Below are 15,256 nucleotides of genomic sequence, written 5' to 3' on the forward strand. Positions count from 1 at the left end.
CTTGAATTTGGTTGAGCTAAAAGGGGGTTTAAAAAACAAGATTTCTTTCTGCTTTATCCCCACAATTGAGCTGTTCAAACTACAGTGGAAGGAGAGTTAGGTGCTTCTACCATGTCAGCAACCCAAAACAAATGCTGTCATTGACTAAACACATCAAAGATGCTCTGAGTTATGCTTAGGGTTTAAAGCCTATCCTACCTGACTATAAAAGAAATTTTTTTTTATAGAAGAAATTTTAACATAAATTAAAAAATCACCACAGTGGTTGGCTAGCTCCACAGCCCCAGGGTTATAAGTTAGTGCTATCAGTGATGCCAGCTGCCAAACCAGGGTTTTCCTATATATGTACTAGGCAATTAGTGACTTTAATTATACTTTCAGATACTTGTTCTTACGGATAAGAGGGAGACAAGGCTGCTGAGGGTGTCGTTTATTGCAGGCTATGTAGTAAACAACTTTAGGGGTGCCGTTTATAGATTCATGTTGGCTCCGCCACAAGAGTTGTGCAGCAGCTCTGAAGACAAATTCTCCTTTTGTTAACGTCCTTTACATTATGGAGTTGAAAATGAGCATTATTTACTGTCATCTCAGCCAGTGATTGACTAGGAAAAGGCAAAGTATGGCATAAAGACCAGTGGTTTGGGTTCTGGTCTTTAGCCCCATCACTACTAACTGAGATCTTAAAAGTCACATCCTTTCTGACCATCACTTACAAGAAACAGGAAAGCAGATGGTTTTTGGCTGGAACAAATGAACCAGTGTATAACCTATTAGCCGTAACATGGTTATCAGAGAGAGAGCATGTGTGTGTGTGTGTTTGGGAAGAGGGTGGGGAGAGTTTGTCCTCAATTGGGCAAGCCAGCACCCAGTTTGTAAGCCTCAAAGGTGCTGCTCTTCCAGGCCCTTCCCAACTTTGCAGTGGAATTAATAACTGGAAATCCTTGGCCTTACAAGAATTAGAATATAGACTCTGATCTGAAAGCAGATGCCACCTCATTATAGAGGTCTTTGAGCTCTGGTTGAGGAATTAAATGGGCTTGAAGAATGGGATCCATCTGCTTTTACTATTTCATTATAGCCTAACAGACCTTAATTAAGGCCTATTCACAGTCTCAGTCTTTTCATATGGAACAACTCATAACTTGCCCAAAGTCATATGAGTCACAAATGAAGTAGAAACTAGAACCCACACCTCCAAACTATTTCAGTGCTCTATCCAACACACAAATTACTAATTGCCCACTGGAAAATATCTCTGTGTAGGTACCACTGATGATCAGGGAATTTTGAGCCTGCTGGGAAATTATTAGCCCAGAGCAGGAGGCCTGGTTGTTGATTAAACGGAGGTTCTGCTGGTTAGTGTTAGGGGACACAAACCTAGATCTATAGAAGTGAAGCAACAACCAGCAAATGGAGAATGTGCAGTGAGGCTCCGTTAACTCCACAGGTAGGTAAGCACAGCTCAGTACATAGAGGACTTAAGAAGACAAACAGCACATTTGTTTGTGGAGATTTAAAAAAGAATGACATTCCATTGTTGCAGGGAGACTGCAATTTATTATTCAGAGGCAAACAAGCTGAGAGGATTTTTTCTTCAGTCTCACTAGTGATAGACACTAGAGCAAGATACCTTATTACACAGGAAGGCTGGAGGAGCCAGAGACATTTGTTTTTTAAGTGTTAATATCTTTTATTGTTTGTTTTAATGAAATTCTACTTTTCCTCTAAACTTTTAGCTCTTCCTGGATACTTCAGAGCATAATTATTAGATGTCTTAAAACATCCTCTGGTCACTTTGGTAGGGTTATTTTCATTAAAATCTTTATGTCATATCCCAACTCCCAGAATTTGGATCAGGTCTGTGATCTGATCCTCAAGCCCATAAACCAACCAGAAGTCGTTACAACTGAGCTCGTTAGCATTATTTCCAGTCACCAACTCTCGGATGAGAAGAGACCTTATATCTAATGTAGGCCACCCTTATTTCTCAGCACATGTCCCCTCCATGATACGTGCCTAGGAGCAGTCTAGCTTGTGTATACCACCAATGATGTGGGACCTGCTGCTTCCTAAGGCATTCATTCCATCCCTGGGCACTCAGACACTCCCTAGGTATAGCTTCTTAATCTTAACTCTACAAACTGTCATAACTAGTGAAAACAGTTTCTGATGCCATCTTTTGTGGCTTGGCTGTAGGATCATTGGTATCATTGGTATCATTGAATCATTGGTATCATTGGCAAGTTCTGCCAATGTGGCCAAGTATATCTGCCTGTTTAATCAGGGAGGGAACTTTATACTAAAGTTCATTTCTAAAGGAAGAAACCATGGCATTACTAAGGGTGACTGACTGACAAAGGATCCTGCGGTCTGGGTGGAAGATGAGTACAGAGGAACTTCTGACTCTGGGGTGGTTTTGAGGTTATATATAAAGCTAAGATGACACTTCCTGTGTCAAGACCTCTTTTCTAACAGTACTCAAGTCTTAGCAAGGATATCTTCACTCAAAACAGAGATGACATCTCAAAATGAGGATTCGGTGCTATGTTTTTTTATTATTGTCATCTCTGGCCAAGCCACCTTGGAAACCTATGCATAAATACATAAAATACTAAATCTTTAAGAGAATTAAGTTATAGCTTAGCACAGTCTTTGGTATCAGAGGTCAGAACTTAGTAGGACTCAAGGAAACCTTGAGAAGCAGTTGTCTGCTTCCTGCATTCTGATCCAGTGGGTGGAGACAGATAACTCAGGTCTGAGATTATGCCTCCTTTATTGTAATTGGGTTGTGTTTTCTTTTCCCCCTTTACCATTTGAAGGTGTTTATAAATAATGAAGAGACCAAAAGGGAGGCAAGCAAGTGAATGAGACCTGAGAGGATTGCCAAAGACTTGCTACCTGGAAAACTCCCAACTCAGTGGTACTTCTTTGGGTTTTGTTTGTTTTGTTGTTTGTTTCTTGCTTCCCCAAACTCATAATTTGTCACTTTGGTTTTTTTAAAATTTTATTTATTTATTTTTGGCTGTGTTGGGTCTTCGTTTCTGTGCGAGGGCTTTCTCTAGTTGTGGCAAGCGGGGGCCACTCTTCATTGCGGTGCGCGGGCCTCTCACTATCGCAGCCTCTCTTGTTTCGGAGCACAGGCTCCAGACGCGCAGGCTCAGTAGTTGTGGCTCACAGGCCTAATTGCTCCGTGGCACGTGGGATCTTCCCAGACCAGGGCTCGGACCCATGTCCCCTGCATTAGCAGGCAGACTCCCAACCACTGCACCCCCAGGGAAGCCCTGTCACTTTGTTTTTAGGGCCATGCATTCTCTCAGAATGTGTGCCTGGGGTTCCTCCATCTGGTTTCATATAATTAGCTATTAACCAAAGCAGAGCCAATTTGGGTGATTCCTTCGTCGTTAGACTGAAGGACAGGGTCACCCAAACCTGCTTGAACAGGAACTACGCTTTCTTGGCAAAAATGGCTTGAAAAGCAGTGATGTCACCAAATGGTAATGAGAAGATGAGAGAGAGGTAGCTTCCTGAGAATGGCTATGAGTACCTCTGGCACAGGGGCATGGAGGAGAAATACTTTAGGGTTTAGGTCATTAGGGCTGTGGATCCAAGGGGATCCAAGGGACAAGGGCTGTTCTGCTGTTCACAGAGCTTTAAGACTATAACTGGAAAAAAAAAAAAAATATATATATATATATATATATCCTCCCCCACCCCACCCCACAAGCCGGCTTTCCTGTAAAAAAGGAACCATGATTTCTCCAAAACCTATTATCTTAACCAGAGTCCCGTGGTATCTGGGCTAGAGAAACAATCTGGATTTTAGCCCTTAGGGGCCCTTTAATCCTGGGGAGTGAGGGTGGGGGGTGGTTAAAAACCACTGGACTGCTCCCCATTTTGCAGTGAGTTCTGAATGATTATAGGGTCCTGCATATGGGACTGCAAGACCTAATAAACTGAAATCCCCACTGTACCAGATGCTGGGGGAGGGGGCTGCCCAGATGTCAGTAATTCTTCTTTGCCAAGCCTTATACCAAGGCGTTAACCAGAAGTACAACAGCTTCTTTAGGGTTCACTTCCTTATTATCTCTCCTGCTCAGAAATGGTGAGAGAATGTTAGATGAGGAACACAGAGGAGGAGGAACAAGAAGTGGGGAAGGAGGGAGGGAATTTTTTCATGACAGGATAATGTGCCTTAGACAATTGAATGTTGTCTGCATTTCAGTTTAGATTCTTGGATAGTTCAGAGTTTCTTCTTATTTGATCCAGAGGAACAAGGATGGGCTAAAATTATCCAAACCTAAAATCATGGCCCCAGAAATTCCTCATACCAAGCCTTAGGATATGGCTTTTGGTAAACATCTCTCCTTCTTCAAATTGCTTTGCTATTTGTGAGGCCAGTATGGAGCTTCCTGTCAAAACAGGTGCCTTCTTTCTTGATGACCAATTAAAACTTCAGGGCAAAGCTTTTCTGGGAGGAACTGGATGTCCTATTGTATTGCTTAATGGCCTAATCCAAACCAAGGTGTGGGTCAATCTGTACAATGCCTTATTTTACTCTGATCTTAAGCATTAGTCCTCATAAAACCAAAGAGCCTATCAGTCACTGAGTGGTCAGATCCAGGAGGAAGCTTTTCCTGCATCTACATGGATGGCCTTTTGAATAACTGAGCAGAAAAAGCATGGTAATGTGAAATATTCATAAATCACTGAGTCAGCTCTAGCCAATCTCTTGGAAATTTTGTTTGCTTTCTCTGGTCCCAGATGTCCCTCCAGGGTCTGGAGAGGGAAAGGCTAGTAGTAGTGTCAGAAAAGAGGGCAACTAACCAAAAAAACCCCTAAGATATGAGGTTTATACTTTTACCACTTAGAGAAAGCCCACATCTCAGGAGAAAAACACCTCTCGCTAGAACTCTCTGGAGTAATCCCCCGAAATGGTACTGGAGGGAGCAGCTAGAATGTCTGAGAGCCTGGCTCCTTGAGCCATGGCCAAGCAGACCCTGCGAGGATTTCCTCTTCCTAAAATCATCCTTGGGATCTCTCTAGTGAGTCTTGAGGTCCTAGGCTGAAGCCCCAGATCAGCCCCACTCCCAGTCAGGACTTGCAGAACTCAACCAAAAGACTGGCCCTTGGTGTTCCAGACGCAGGCGTTCACGCTTTCTAGCTGGTTGCCCTCCCCAACCCAGTCTCAGCACAGCACTTACTGCCTATGGGCCTACCTCACACTCAACGCAAGACGCGTTGGCTCTGTGAGCCGCTTCCACGTCTGCCACCACGTGAAGTCAGCAGAGCGCCACAGCCGCAGAAAAAAACGAGGGAAGTGGCACCGAGACACAAACATCCTGTCCTCCCTACATCAAGTGGCTCCAGCTTGAGAACCAGCGTCACAGAGCTGATTATTTATGTGGCACAGACCTGCCCAATGGCTCACAAAACTCATCTCCTCTGTATCTTTGCTGTGAGCGAGCATTTTCTCTTGAGTCCAGGGACATACATGGAGATATTCTTTGGCTTATGAAGTCGGTGACAGGGGACAGTGACGGGGAATGCCCAGCTGCTGAACCAGGATGAGTTGGCATCTGTAGAGCAGGGCCTGGGCAGGAGTTCTGCTCAGGGGCAAGTGAACGCTAGCTTGCTGGAAGTTCCACCTCTTTCCACAGACCAGTTTAAGAGAGAAGGGGCTGAATCAGGGGCAAAGAGCTGAAGCTGCCTGCCCCATTCAGTCCTCACTGCCTCTTCAGGACTCAGCCGTGCCCAGCTCTGTTCTTCCTCGCAGGGCTGGCGGGTTCTTGGGTCAGGTCTCACCTTGTATACGATCTCTTCCAGCTAAAGATCTCTTCCAGGTTGGAAGAGGGAGAGACCCCCCGCTTTGGCAGGGTTCCCCAGCGACGCCGGCCCCCTAGGAATGAAGCTCGGCGCCTGCTCAGCCCTTTCATCCTCTCTTCCGTTCGGAAGAACTCAGTCAAGGCCCGGAAGTACTCCAAGATGACCTCGTGGCTCCAGGCTGGCAAGGGCTCCTGGCGCAGGAAGCCACAGTGGCCTCCGTGACGGCTGAGCAGGAGGAAGAAGTAGGGGTTGCTGTGAAAGAGTTCAGTTGGCAGAAAGTGGTTTGGGGGCCCGCACACAGGATCATCGGCACTACAGATGCATAGCACAGGTACGGCTGCCTCATCCACATCCCGGAGGGGGTCGTTGTGGTCCCAGTAGGTGTCCCAGCTGATGGGGAAGCTCTTGGTGTGGCAGAAGAGGGTCTCTTCAAACTCTCGCAGGGAGCGGCTCCTGAAAAGTTTTCCAGTATCCACTGTGTCCTCCAGGGCTGTGGCATACCTGGCAGAAAGAAGTTGAATGGGGAAGGAAGGAAAGAGAGGAAAGAACTGGAAAATAAATTGACAGCAGAAGTTACAGAGTGGCAGCCCACAGGCCAGATTCTGACCACAGAGGCTTTCTTTGGCCATATAATATATTTAAAAACTTCCATGTCATTGCCATCATTTAAAATCAGGAGATTTCACATAAAATGCAGCTATCTGGCTTCTCGAGGGAAATGGGGAGATCTGGCGACATGGGCTGGCATGGCAACAATCAGGGTATTTCCTCCCTCCTTCCTGTGTTACAGTTTCTACCAGGACAGTCATTCATGGCATTACCTCCCCAGCCCCGGGGCAGCATTTGACTTTACAGCTGCTGAGTTATTGCAACAGCTCTCCTCCAGACCTCATCTTCTGACCCTCTGTAGGGAACCTGCTATGAACTGTCACCTCCTGAACCTCTCTTGGAAGAACTCAGTGGCTTAGACTATCCAAACCAGCAAGTGACATCCCCCAACATTAACATTTTACTTTAAGTTGTATTAGTTTGTTTGCTTTTTTAAAAGATAATATGCTATCCAGCTGATGACAAATGAGTGTGTCCTTGATCAGTGGGGCAGGTATTCCTAGAGAGGGCTGAGTGGCAGAGGAAGTGACTGGGAGTGTAATTAATTGGGTGAGGTCCCAAATGGGAGCCTGAGAGCAACTGCTCTGGGAAAGAGGGACATCTTTGCTGTTTCCACCTCCCTGGAGAGGGCCTGGCACCCTGACCAGGAGGCCAGGATGGGCAGCTCAGTCCTTTATTTGGGTTAGTTCAGTCTTAGCCAGCTGAATTTGGATAGGTGTTTCCTGCAAACATTCAAAGAGGCTTGCCCCAAGTTGGCAATCCCAAAATTCCATTGGCAGGGCAGTTCCTAAAGGCCCAGGTTTCCTCTCCACTTCCCTTACCTTATCCTCCAGCTGGTGCCCAGGGTCAGCACGGAGGGTGGTCATTTGGGGATGGAAACTGGCAGTTAAGCCATGTGAGAGTACCTTGCCCCTGGACTGTTCCAGCGGCTCTGGGTTGCCATGGTAGCACATGGGCTGTTGCTGAGCTCAGGGTTGACCTTCTTAGAACAGGAGGCAAAATAGGGCAAGGAAAGAAAGAGAAATCACAATTGTCACCATGTATTGGTGCCAGGCCCCTTACTTTCGTTATCTTATTTCATGCTTATAACCACCTTGGGAAGTGGTTATTATAAACTCCATTTAACTGAAGAGGGAAGTGAGGCTCAAAGGGGTTAGCTAACTTGCTGGAAATTCAGGATTTGAACCCAAGTGGGTCTGACCCCACATCCCAGGTCTTTCTGCCACACCACACTGCTGCCATCATGTCTTTGACCTCGTTCTTCCATCTCCTAGGAAAACAACAGTGTAAGCAGAGGCCTGGTTATTTGCTGTGGGAATGTCACTCAGGCCTTCTCAGTGGAAAATTCTCCCCTGTCACCCTGGTGGTAGAGTCTTTTCTTTTTGGAGATTAAAAAAAAATGTTTAAATACTCTTAAAATTTTTGCATTAAATATTGAGTATATACCTGGGAATATGCAAAACATCTGTCAGGTCTAAAGAATTTTACTAAATCAAATACCACCAAATTTCTGCTTCCTGTCACCTCCAGGCTCAGAGGAAACATTCTGGACAGATAACCAGTCACAATTGCTTCCAGAGCCCTCTTTGCTGATTTGACAAGTTATGGACTAAGCGATGTACGTGTCAGGTGCTGCCTCTTGCGGCGGGTGGGGCAGGTGCTCAGGTTGCTAGGACACGGTGGGGCCGAGGTGAGGCCAGGGGGCCCCAGGTCAGGAGTCCCTGCTCTAGCTAATGATGCTGAGTCCGTCTGTGGCTTGTAAGCCTGCTTCCCTGATTCTGTCCAGACTAGAGGGTTTGGACGCTTCAGGAAGTATGTGAGGAGAACTTTGCCCAAATTGCTCTAAACCTGTTTGATTCAAAACCAGACAGAGCCGTTTCTCAGCCCCAAACCTCTATTCCCCCATTGCTCATCTGCAGCCTCTGTTACCCACCTGCTGAGGGCGATCTTCTGGTGGAGCAGAAAGCCCCGCTCGTAGGGCCAGGGCAGGCCGGCCTCAAACCACTCGCGGCAGCATAGCACCGGCGAGATGCAGGCTGCACCGGTCATGTAGCTGGAGGAGCCACACTCGCCCAGGTAGGACAGCAGCAGCGCCGAGCCCGAGCCCTCGCTCACCGCGAACAGCGGGGCTGCGGGGTGTCGGAAGCGGATGTAAGTGATGGCCTCTTTGAGATCAGACGGGTCCCCGAAAGGCTGCAGCCGGGGGCTGACCAGTGGGCAGCCGTGGTGGCCGCGACGGTGGAAGATGACCGGGTAGTAGCCGCGCTCCAGGGCCAGCAAGCAGAGGCCGAGCACGTTGCGGGTGAGGCGTCCCCAGGCATTGGGGATCACCAGCAGCACCGCCGGGAGGCCTCCGGCATTGGTGACCCGGCGGCCCCGGGCGCAAGGTCCCACGACCCAGTCCAGGGCTACCAGCCCGTCGTCCGCCAACTGCAGGTACTCCCGGGCCAGATCGGACCCCGGCCCCACCGGCAGCACGAAATGGCAGAGGGTCTGCAGGTGGGGCCCGGAGAGCCAGGAGCGCGGGCCCGGCTCCAGCGCTGTCGAGCGTCGCAAGGCGCGCAGCAGGCACTGGGCCAGCGCCGACGGCTTACAGATGAGCCTGCACCCGCCGGGCAGAGGCTCACGCCCGTCGCTGAACTGGTCCGCGGGGCCTGCGCCGTCCACCTCCTCCTCGTGGTCTTGGCCCTGCGCCCCCGGCAGGGTCCTCGCTCCGACGGCGCGCCTCCCGGGGCGCCGCAGCAGCGCGGCGAGCAGGCCAAGCAGGGCGAACGCGGCCAGGAGCAGGGCGAGGGCGGCGCCCCACGGCGGCATGGCGAGGCCGGAGAGCCCCCGGCGGGCAGCAGCGGCGGGGACGTCCCCTTGGCGAGCTCCCCGCTCTGGCCGCGGCTCCGCCGGGCCGCGGCGGCTGCCCAGGGCCCTCCCGCGGGGAGGGAGGGGGTTCACTCCGGATTGGCCGCGGCCCCGCAGAGGCAGCCAGTTCGGTCCAGGCTCCCCTCACCCGCCCCCTACTCCCGCCCACGGCCCTTTGTACAGTGATTGCGACAAGCAGGAGCACGAGGTGAAAGGACCGGAGGCCACGGGGAGGGAGCGAGGACGCGCCGGCGAGGCGGAAGGGAGTGGGGAGGGCAACAAGCCGAGGAGTGGGGTGTGGGGGGCGGAGAAGTGGGGAGACTTGGAGACCGAGGCTTGGGGGATGGGGATGAGTCTCAGAATCTTCTGCCCCCGCCCCTCCGTCCCGCGTGGTGTGTAGGGTGTGCAGCTACCTGGGAGACCTGCGTCGCTGCGCCCTCAGGGGCCGCTGTTGAGAAGTAGCAAAAGGGAGAAGTGAATAAACCGCAGCTCCCGGCGCGGGCTCCTGGGCTTCCGCGGGGTGGCTGCAGTGCAGCCGGAGCCACCACCCGCACCTCCGTCGCCGGGCTCGGCTGTGCTCTCTGACCTCGGTGTTTGTCTCGGCCCCGCGGGCACCCCGCAACTGCGCAATAACCCGGCCGGGCGGGGGTCCGGCTCAGGGCCAGCGAGGGCCAGGGCCGGCGTCGTGTCCCGACCGCGGGTTAGCAGCGGGAGGCTGGAGTGCCGGGGAATGCTCGTTCCCTTGCCTGCATTAGTGCGCTGTGCCGATCCGCCCGGGAGCGTGGGGCTCCCCTGGAACCTGGCTTCAGGTAGAGGAAATCCTCAACACCGCTCCCCAGGAAGGACTTCCCAAAAGAAACAGCCCCAAACCTCCGAGAATAAGCTGGAGGAAAAGACGCACTCAGGTGCCCTTGGAGGGGGATGCCTATCACCCCGCGACCCGGCCGTGGCAGGGGATAGATGGCAGTCCCTTCATCAGCTCAATAACTGGCAATTACCGGGGAATGGGGGAAGGGTAAGAAATACCCCTTGCAAGTCACAGCTATGTGGGAGACGGTCTTGCTCTATTTCAAAGTTTTGGGCTGGGCATTTCAACTCTCACCCTCCACCCACTTTCCCGTCTTTCCTCAAAATCCTGAGCCGGGCCAAGGAGAAGGGCACCGGGGAGAGGGCGGCAGAGCGGGCACCCGCTGCAGGTGACGTCTGGCCAGCGCTCCCTGCTGGGGGCGAGGCCTGTGACTCCACCTCACGGTGACCAAAGTCTCCTTGGGCATCTGCTGGTCCCCGCTGGGCTAATTACGAAAGCGGAGGAGGACGTGGGCAAGAAAGCAGCCCCCAGCCCGGCTCCAGCTTCCTGGGACTTCTGGGTCTGGGGAACGTGGAGGCCTGCGACCCTCGGAGACTCCTCCGGGTTCGGGCGCTATTTGCGAGGGCAAGAGTGGGATGGCATGAAGGTGTAGCTCTAGAGTGGGGACCCTCTTCCTTCTGCAGCTCGGACTTCAGGCTTCTGTCCCTCTTCTAGATGCAGGTCACACTGATAAGTCTGAAGCGGGTTTGCCGAAGGAGCGGACCCGTCTCCCCTCCTGGGCCACCCAGTTCACAGTGGAATACCAATTCCCGCCCTCCTCCCCGCTCCAAGATTCCACCCAGGAGCTGCAGCTGCGCCCGGCAGGGCCGCGGAGGACCCGCTGAGACGAGTGCCCGGGCGAAGGAGGTGGTCCCGCCTGCCTCGCAGTGCGGCGCGTAAGAGACCGGCTTCCGAACTTTTCCGCCTTGGGCTTGAGGACGCTTGCGCGCACTGTCCCGGGCTGTGGGCGGGCACTGGGGCGGGGCGGGGACCCGGCGAGAGTGGGCCGGAGCTGCGGGGGCGGGGCGAGGCGAGGCGAGGGGCGCGCGAGCCTGGGGAGTCGCGGCGCGCGGTCTGGGGTCGGGGCGGGACGGCGCGCGCGAGCCCGGGGTCTACGTGGGCACGCGGGCGGCGTGGGTGCGCGGGGGCAGGGCCAGGCGGCGCGCGCTCCCTGGCTTGCTGGGCTGCGGGCAGTGCTGGGGCGGGCCGGGATGGCGCCTCCCTCGCTCCGCCCAACTGTTTGCTCCTGGCGGCCCTGGCGGGGCTCCTGGGTCCCAGTGAGGTAAGGCGACCCGCTCCCGAGAAGCCTTCGGCCCGGGATCTCAAAGCGCTTTGCCAAAAGTTCGTGCTGGAAGGAGTGGCGCGCGGAGAGGAGACTAGGAGTTCTCCCCTTGGAGGGCTGGGCCTGGGAGGGAGAGGGCAGAGCCCGCGCCGAGGCCAAACGCCCCAGCTCTTCTGCGCCTTGAACCCACAGGTGGTGGCTGAGCCGGCTGAGGAGGCGGGAGCCCGTTGTCCCGAGGGCCTGTGGCCTCTGCCCCCACAGGTGGGTGCCTGGAGGGCGGTGGGAGAGAGGAGTGTGAAGGGGCAGCCCAGTCCCGCCCTGGCCTCGCGGCACCCTCCACAGCCACCCTCTGAGCACCTCTGCCGGTTCCTCCGGCCCTCAAGTCACCAACGTCTCCATTCCAACGTAACGTCACGGGCCTGCTGTCCTCTCTCCACCCCCCACCCCCCCCAGAGTCCCCCGGGGGCTCTAAGCTCTCTTCTCTCCCCCTGTATAGGTGTCGCCAAGAGTGACCTACACACGGGTGAGTCCACGGCAGGTAAGTACAAGCAGGAGGCATCCTCAGTGTCTGCACTGTAAACAGCGAGCTCCTCGCAGGCTTTCTCCACCTTTTCTGCTCACCAGCTCCATTCTTTATCACTCCCCCCAGTAAGAGGCAACGTTCTTAGTCCCCGGACAGTGAGCCACAGGCCTTGGTCCTCTGCAGTGCTTGTCAGGAATCCTGTTGATCAGTAGCTGGCTGTGTGGGCAGGAGGCTGCAAGGGAAACTCTGAGGGTAGTAGGAAAAAACAACCTGTGCTCCAGCTCTGCTGTGTGACTTTGGAAGTCTCCTGACTTCTCTGGGCCTCATTTTTCTGTAAGAGAGGTTATTAGTAACGTCCCTCCCCATGAAGAGTTAACAAATAGATGGGACAGCACTTTGGAAAAATAGGAAGCTGTCAGGAGTGTGTGTACCTCAGGTTACCAACCAAACTGTGGGTTCACCTTGTGTGGCTGCCTATTTTCATTGCAGTGGTTGGATAGCTTCTCTGTCCCTTTGGTTTTCCTTCTGAAATATGTTTTTTTTGATCCTTGTAATAGCTCCAGGCAAAAGAGCTCATGCCACCTACCTGATTCCTTTTCCCAAACAACCCTTTCATTCCACTGTTCAGAAACCAGTGGCTCCTTATTTCTCACCTTATCATGGCCATACTCCCCTGTCTAGTTTTTTCAGAGCTCTACTCATTAAGTAAACCTCGTCCAACCTCCCCACATCTTTGGTTCCTCTCGTCTTGTTGGTCTGCTCACCACACATATGAGTTCGAGGCTTAATTCACACCCGCTGTACTTTTTCACCTGCTTATTCCCCTCAACACCTGGCCGTATCCTGACTTGAAGGGGGCAGCTCCCTGCCCTCCTGCCATCCATCCCCATCCATCTTCAAGCCCAGCATAGGAGTCAGCTCTCTCTTGAGAACCTTGCCTGATCATATGAGCCCTTATTTATTCATCACCTTCTCCAAATTTGTGTATGCTTATAATCTATCTCTTGTAATTTAACAACTAATCACTTGAGTTTCTTAGTTTGCTCTTTTCATTTGCGTTAGTTCTGTTCCCCTTGAGTTTCCTTTGCATTCCCTGCAAGCGGGAGTCCAGGAGTTCTCTTTTGGCATCTCCTACAGCATCTGGCACAAGTGCTGAGCGTCAGGTCAGCTCAATCAAGAATAATTAATAATTGATGAAGTGTTCCATCCTGAGATTGTGCACCTGCTGCTTTGTGCCCTGTATTTGGATGCGTTGGGGAGATGAGATTGAATTATAGATGGGGTCAATACATAGAAGAGCTGGTCTCTATTTGGGGAGTGCTTACAGTCTAGAACTGGGAACCGTAGAGCCACTGTGGCAGGTCTAGAGAAATATAGCTACAGAGTGTGGTCGGGTCTGGCAGGGTTCACACGCTGCTGTCACAGAAGTTGTGAGCTTTGAGGGGTGGCAGTGCGTGGAGAGGAGGGAATGAAAGTAATGCTCAGAGGCAAGAGGGGGTGCACGCCAGTATCTAGGGCCCTTTGTCCTTTCCTGAGCCCTGAAGGTGGAAGGGTCATCTGGCCATCCTGGGAGTCCCTTTAAGTTGGCTCCCCAGGATGGGAGAACTTGGGATTCTTAGGGAGGGATTTGGCTTGATGTCTCCATGCCTTTCCTCCAGGCTGAGGATGTCAGCTTCCTCTACCATCCCTGTGCCCACCCCTGGCTGAAGCTCCAGTTTGCCTTCCTGGCCCACATTTGCGTGGCCCAGCCCTTACTGACCCCTGACTCCAGCCTCACCCAGGATCGGGTAAGTGGTTGCTGAAAGGTGGTTGTCTGGCACTGGCAGAGGCTGCAGCCCCACGTGCAGGGCAAGGGGAATTCAGGGCCTCCTCTTGCTTGCTCCCCATCTTTGTCTTAGCTCTAACAGTTACCTCCTTTCATAGCCCCTGGTACTGGCAGCATGGGGGGTGGCACTGGAGATGGCATGGGTAGAGCCAGCCTGGGCTGCCCACTGGCTGAAGAGGAGGAGGCGGCGGAAGCAAAAGAAGGAGAAAGCATGGTTTCGCTCTGACAGTTTTTCTGGGCCCTATCCCTTGGTGCCAGCACCGGGCAGAGGGAGGCTGTGCCGGAGAGGGTGCGTGCAGGTGAGGGGTGCTGGCCGGGCTTGATGGTCTTTGGGTTGGTGGCCCAGGGTGGTGGTGTCATTGGGTAATCTGGGCAGGGAAAGGGTGACCGCTGTCTCTTCTCCTCTTAGGCCCCGGCTTTGGCCTTTACGCTGCGGAGCTGGAGGCCCCCAGGCGTAGAGGTGGCATCTAGAGGGCCTACACAGCTCTTTCCTAGTGGTGCCAAGAGGCGTGGACTGCGGGCTGCCCTTGGTCTCCAGCCCACCCCCTCAGCCCTGAGGTTCCGCTCTGTTTCCCCACGGAGCATGGAGGCCAAGCAGCCTATGTTGGGACCCCAGGGTGCAAGGGATAATGCCCCATCTGTGCCCACCGGCCCACTGCTGCTTGGGGGGCCTGGAAGCAATGTCAGTTCCAGGCTAGAGGCTCAGGTGCCCAAAGGGCAAAGCAGCCCAGGGGTCTGTGCCTGTCCAAGTCAGGCTTCCCCGGCCGCTCGGGCAGCAGCGCCTCCGCGGGCAGCCCGGGGCCCCACCCCGCGCACAGAGGAGGCCGCCTGGGCTGCCATGGCCCTGACCTTTCTGTTGGTGCTGCTCACCCTGGCCACGCTCTGCACGCGGCTGCACCGAAACTTCAGGCGTGGGGAGAGCATCTACTGGGAGCCCACAGTGGACAGCCAGGACACAGTGGCTGGTGAGAAGTTCCCCTCCTCACCTGCCCCGCCCCGCTCCCCTCCCCATGGCTTCCCTGCCCTTGACTGCTCCCCACCCTGCCCATAGCGGTGCTGAAGCGGAGGCTGCTGATGCCCCCTCGCCGGGTCAAGCGCTCCCGCCGGAGACCCCTCCTCCCACCCACGCCGGACAGCGGCCCGGATGGGGACAGCTCCGAGTGACCTGCCCCAGCCCTGCCACTGTGGCAGGTCTGGCTCCTCCTCCCGCCGGGAGGCTGCGACCTCCGCCACGTGGACCGCGCGCAGGGCCGCCCCCTGGTGGCCAGATGGCGCAGTCCTGCCTAAGCGCTGCAAAAGGGCTGGTCCTTAGTGTGTGGTTTGCTGGGAGGGATGGGGAGGGGGAGAGGGAGGAGAGAAAAAGGAGCTGTCTCAGCCTCCGTTGCAAAAACTCCGTTTTTCTTATTAAATTATTTTAGTAGAGCCTGGAGTTAAGCTTGTGCATCTGCCACACAGACAGACTCCCACCCAGGGCACTGTCCTAGGCCATTTAGG

At 53.6% G+C, this 15,256-nt stretch overlaps 3 protein-coding genes across 6 annotated transcripts in view; 2 read left to right on the forward strand and 1 right to left on the reverse strand.

Moving 5' to 3' along the window:
• The window catches only part of TAOK1 (TAO kinase 1), a 168,181-nt gene extending 162,280 nt beyond the window's left edge, over positions 1-5,901 (forward strand). The window contains exons 20-21 of one of the 2 annotated variants that reach the window (XR_005018012.1): positions 2,820-2,920; positions 5,841-5,901. Coding sequence is in view for 1 of the 2 variants with exons in the window: in XM_036838324.1 (XP_036694219.1) it covers positions 2,820-2,864 (45 nt within the window). In the remaining variant the exon portion in view is untranslated. Of the gene's footprint in view, positions 1-2,819; positions 3,056-5,840 lie in introns of those variants that run through there. The other variant, XM_036838324.1, reaches the window with a different exon arrangement.
• Positions 3,220-9,325, reverse strand: ABHD15 (abhydrolase domain containing 15). 2 transcript variants are annotated; one of them, XM_036838325.1, is made up of 2 exons: positions 8,366-9,325; positions 3,220-6,324 (listed from the first exon to the last, which is right to left on the reverse strand). In XM_036838325.1, the coding sequence occupies exons 1-2, from the start codon at positions 9,244-9,246 to the stop codon at positions 5,799-5,801; spliced, it is 1,407 nt and encodes a 468-aa protein (XP_036694220.1). In that variant the 5' UTR covers positions 9,247-9,325; the 3' UTR covers positions 3,220-5,798. The 2 variants fall into 2 exon arrangements, with proteins under 2 accessions (XP_036694220.1, XP_036694221.1); XM_036838326.1 differs by having other exon boundaries at positions 5,862-6,371.
• A 1,880-nt stretch (positions 9,326-11,205) lies between these two features.
• On the forward strand, positions 11,206-15,191 carry TP53I13 (tumor protein p53 inducible protein 13). Of its 2 annotated transcripts, none has more exons than XM_036835278.1 (7): positions 11,206-11,414; positions 11,607-11,675; positions 11,911-11,952; positions 13,596-13,724; positions 13,861-14,061; positions 14,172-14,727; positions 14,814-15,191. In XM_036835278.1, exons 5-7 carry the CDS (start codon positions 13,897-13,899, stop codon positions 14,924-14,926), a joined length of 834 nt encoding a protein of 277 aa, XP_036691173.1. In that variant the 5' UTR covers positions 11,206-11,414; positions 11,607-11,675; positions 11,911-11,952; positions 13,596-13,724; positions 13,861-13,896; the 3' UTR covers positions 14,927-15,191. The 2 variants fall into 2 exon arrangements, with proteins under 2 accessions (XP_036691173.1, XP_036691174.1); XM_036835279.1 differs by lacking the exon at positions 11,206-11,414 and adding an exon at positions 13,000-13,100 and having other exon boundaries at positions 11,646-11,675; positions 14,814-15,151.
• The last annotated feature ends 65 nt before the right edge of the window (positions 15,192-15,256 follow it).

The sequence above is a fragment of the Balaenoptera musculus genome, chromosome 20, assembly GCF_009873245.2.
Source record: "Balaenoptera musculus isolate JJ_BM4_2016_0621 chromosome 20, mBalMus1.pri.v3, whole genome shotgun sequence".
Lineage (NCBI taxonomy): Eukaryota > Metazoa > Chordata > Mammalia > Artiodactyla > Balaenopteridae > Balaenoptera > Balaenoptera musculus.

Coding starts and splice junctions, on each gene's coding strand:
- ABHD15 (XM_036838325.1), bottom strand. CDS start 9,246: ATGCCGCCGTGGGGCGCCGCCCTCGCCCTGCTCCTGGCCGCGTTCGCC. Junction 6,325..8,365: donor CAGAAGATCGCCCTCAGCAG/GTGGGTAACAGA, acceptor TCTTTCTGCCAG/GTATGCCACAGCCCTGGAGG.
- TP53I13 (XM_036835278.1), top strand. CDS start 13,897: ATGGCATGGGTAGAGCCAGCCTGGGCTGCCCACTGGCTGAAGAGGAGG. Junction 14,062..14,171: donor GCCGGAGAGGGTGCGTGCAG/GTGAGGGGTGCT, acceptor TTCTCCTCTTAG/GCCCCGGCTTTGGCCTTTAC. Junction 14,728..14,813: donor CAGCCAGGACACAGTGGCTG/GTGAGAAGTTCC, acceptor CCCTGCCCATAG/CGGTGCTGAAGCGGAGGCTG.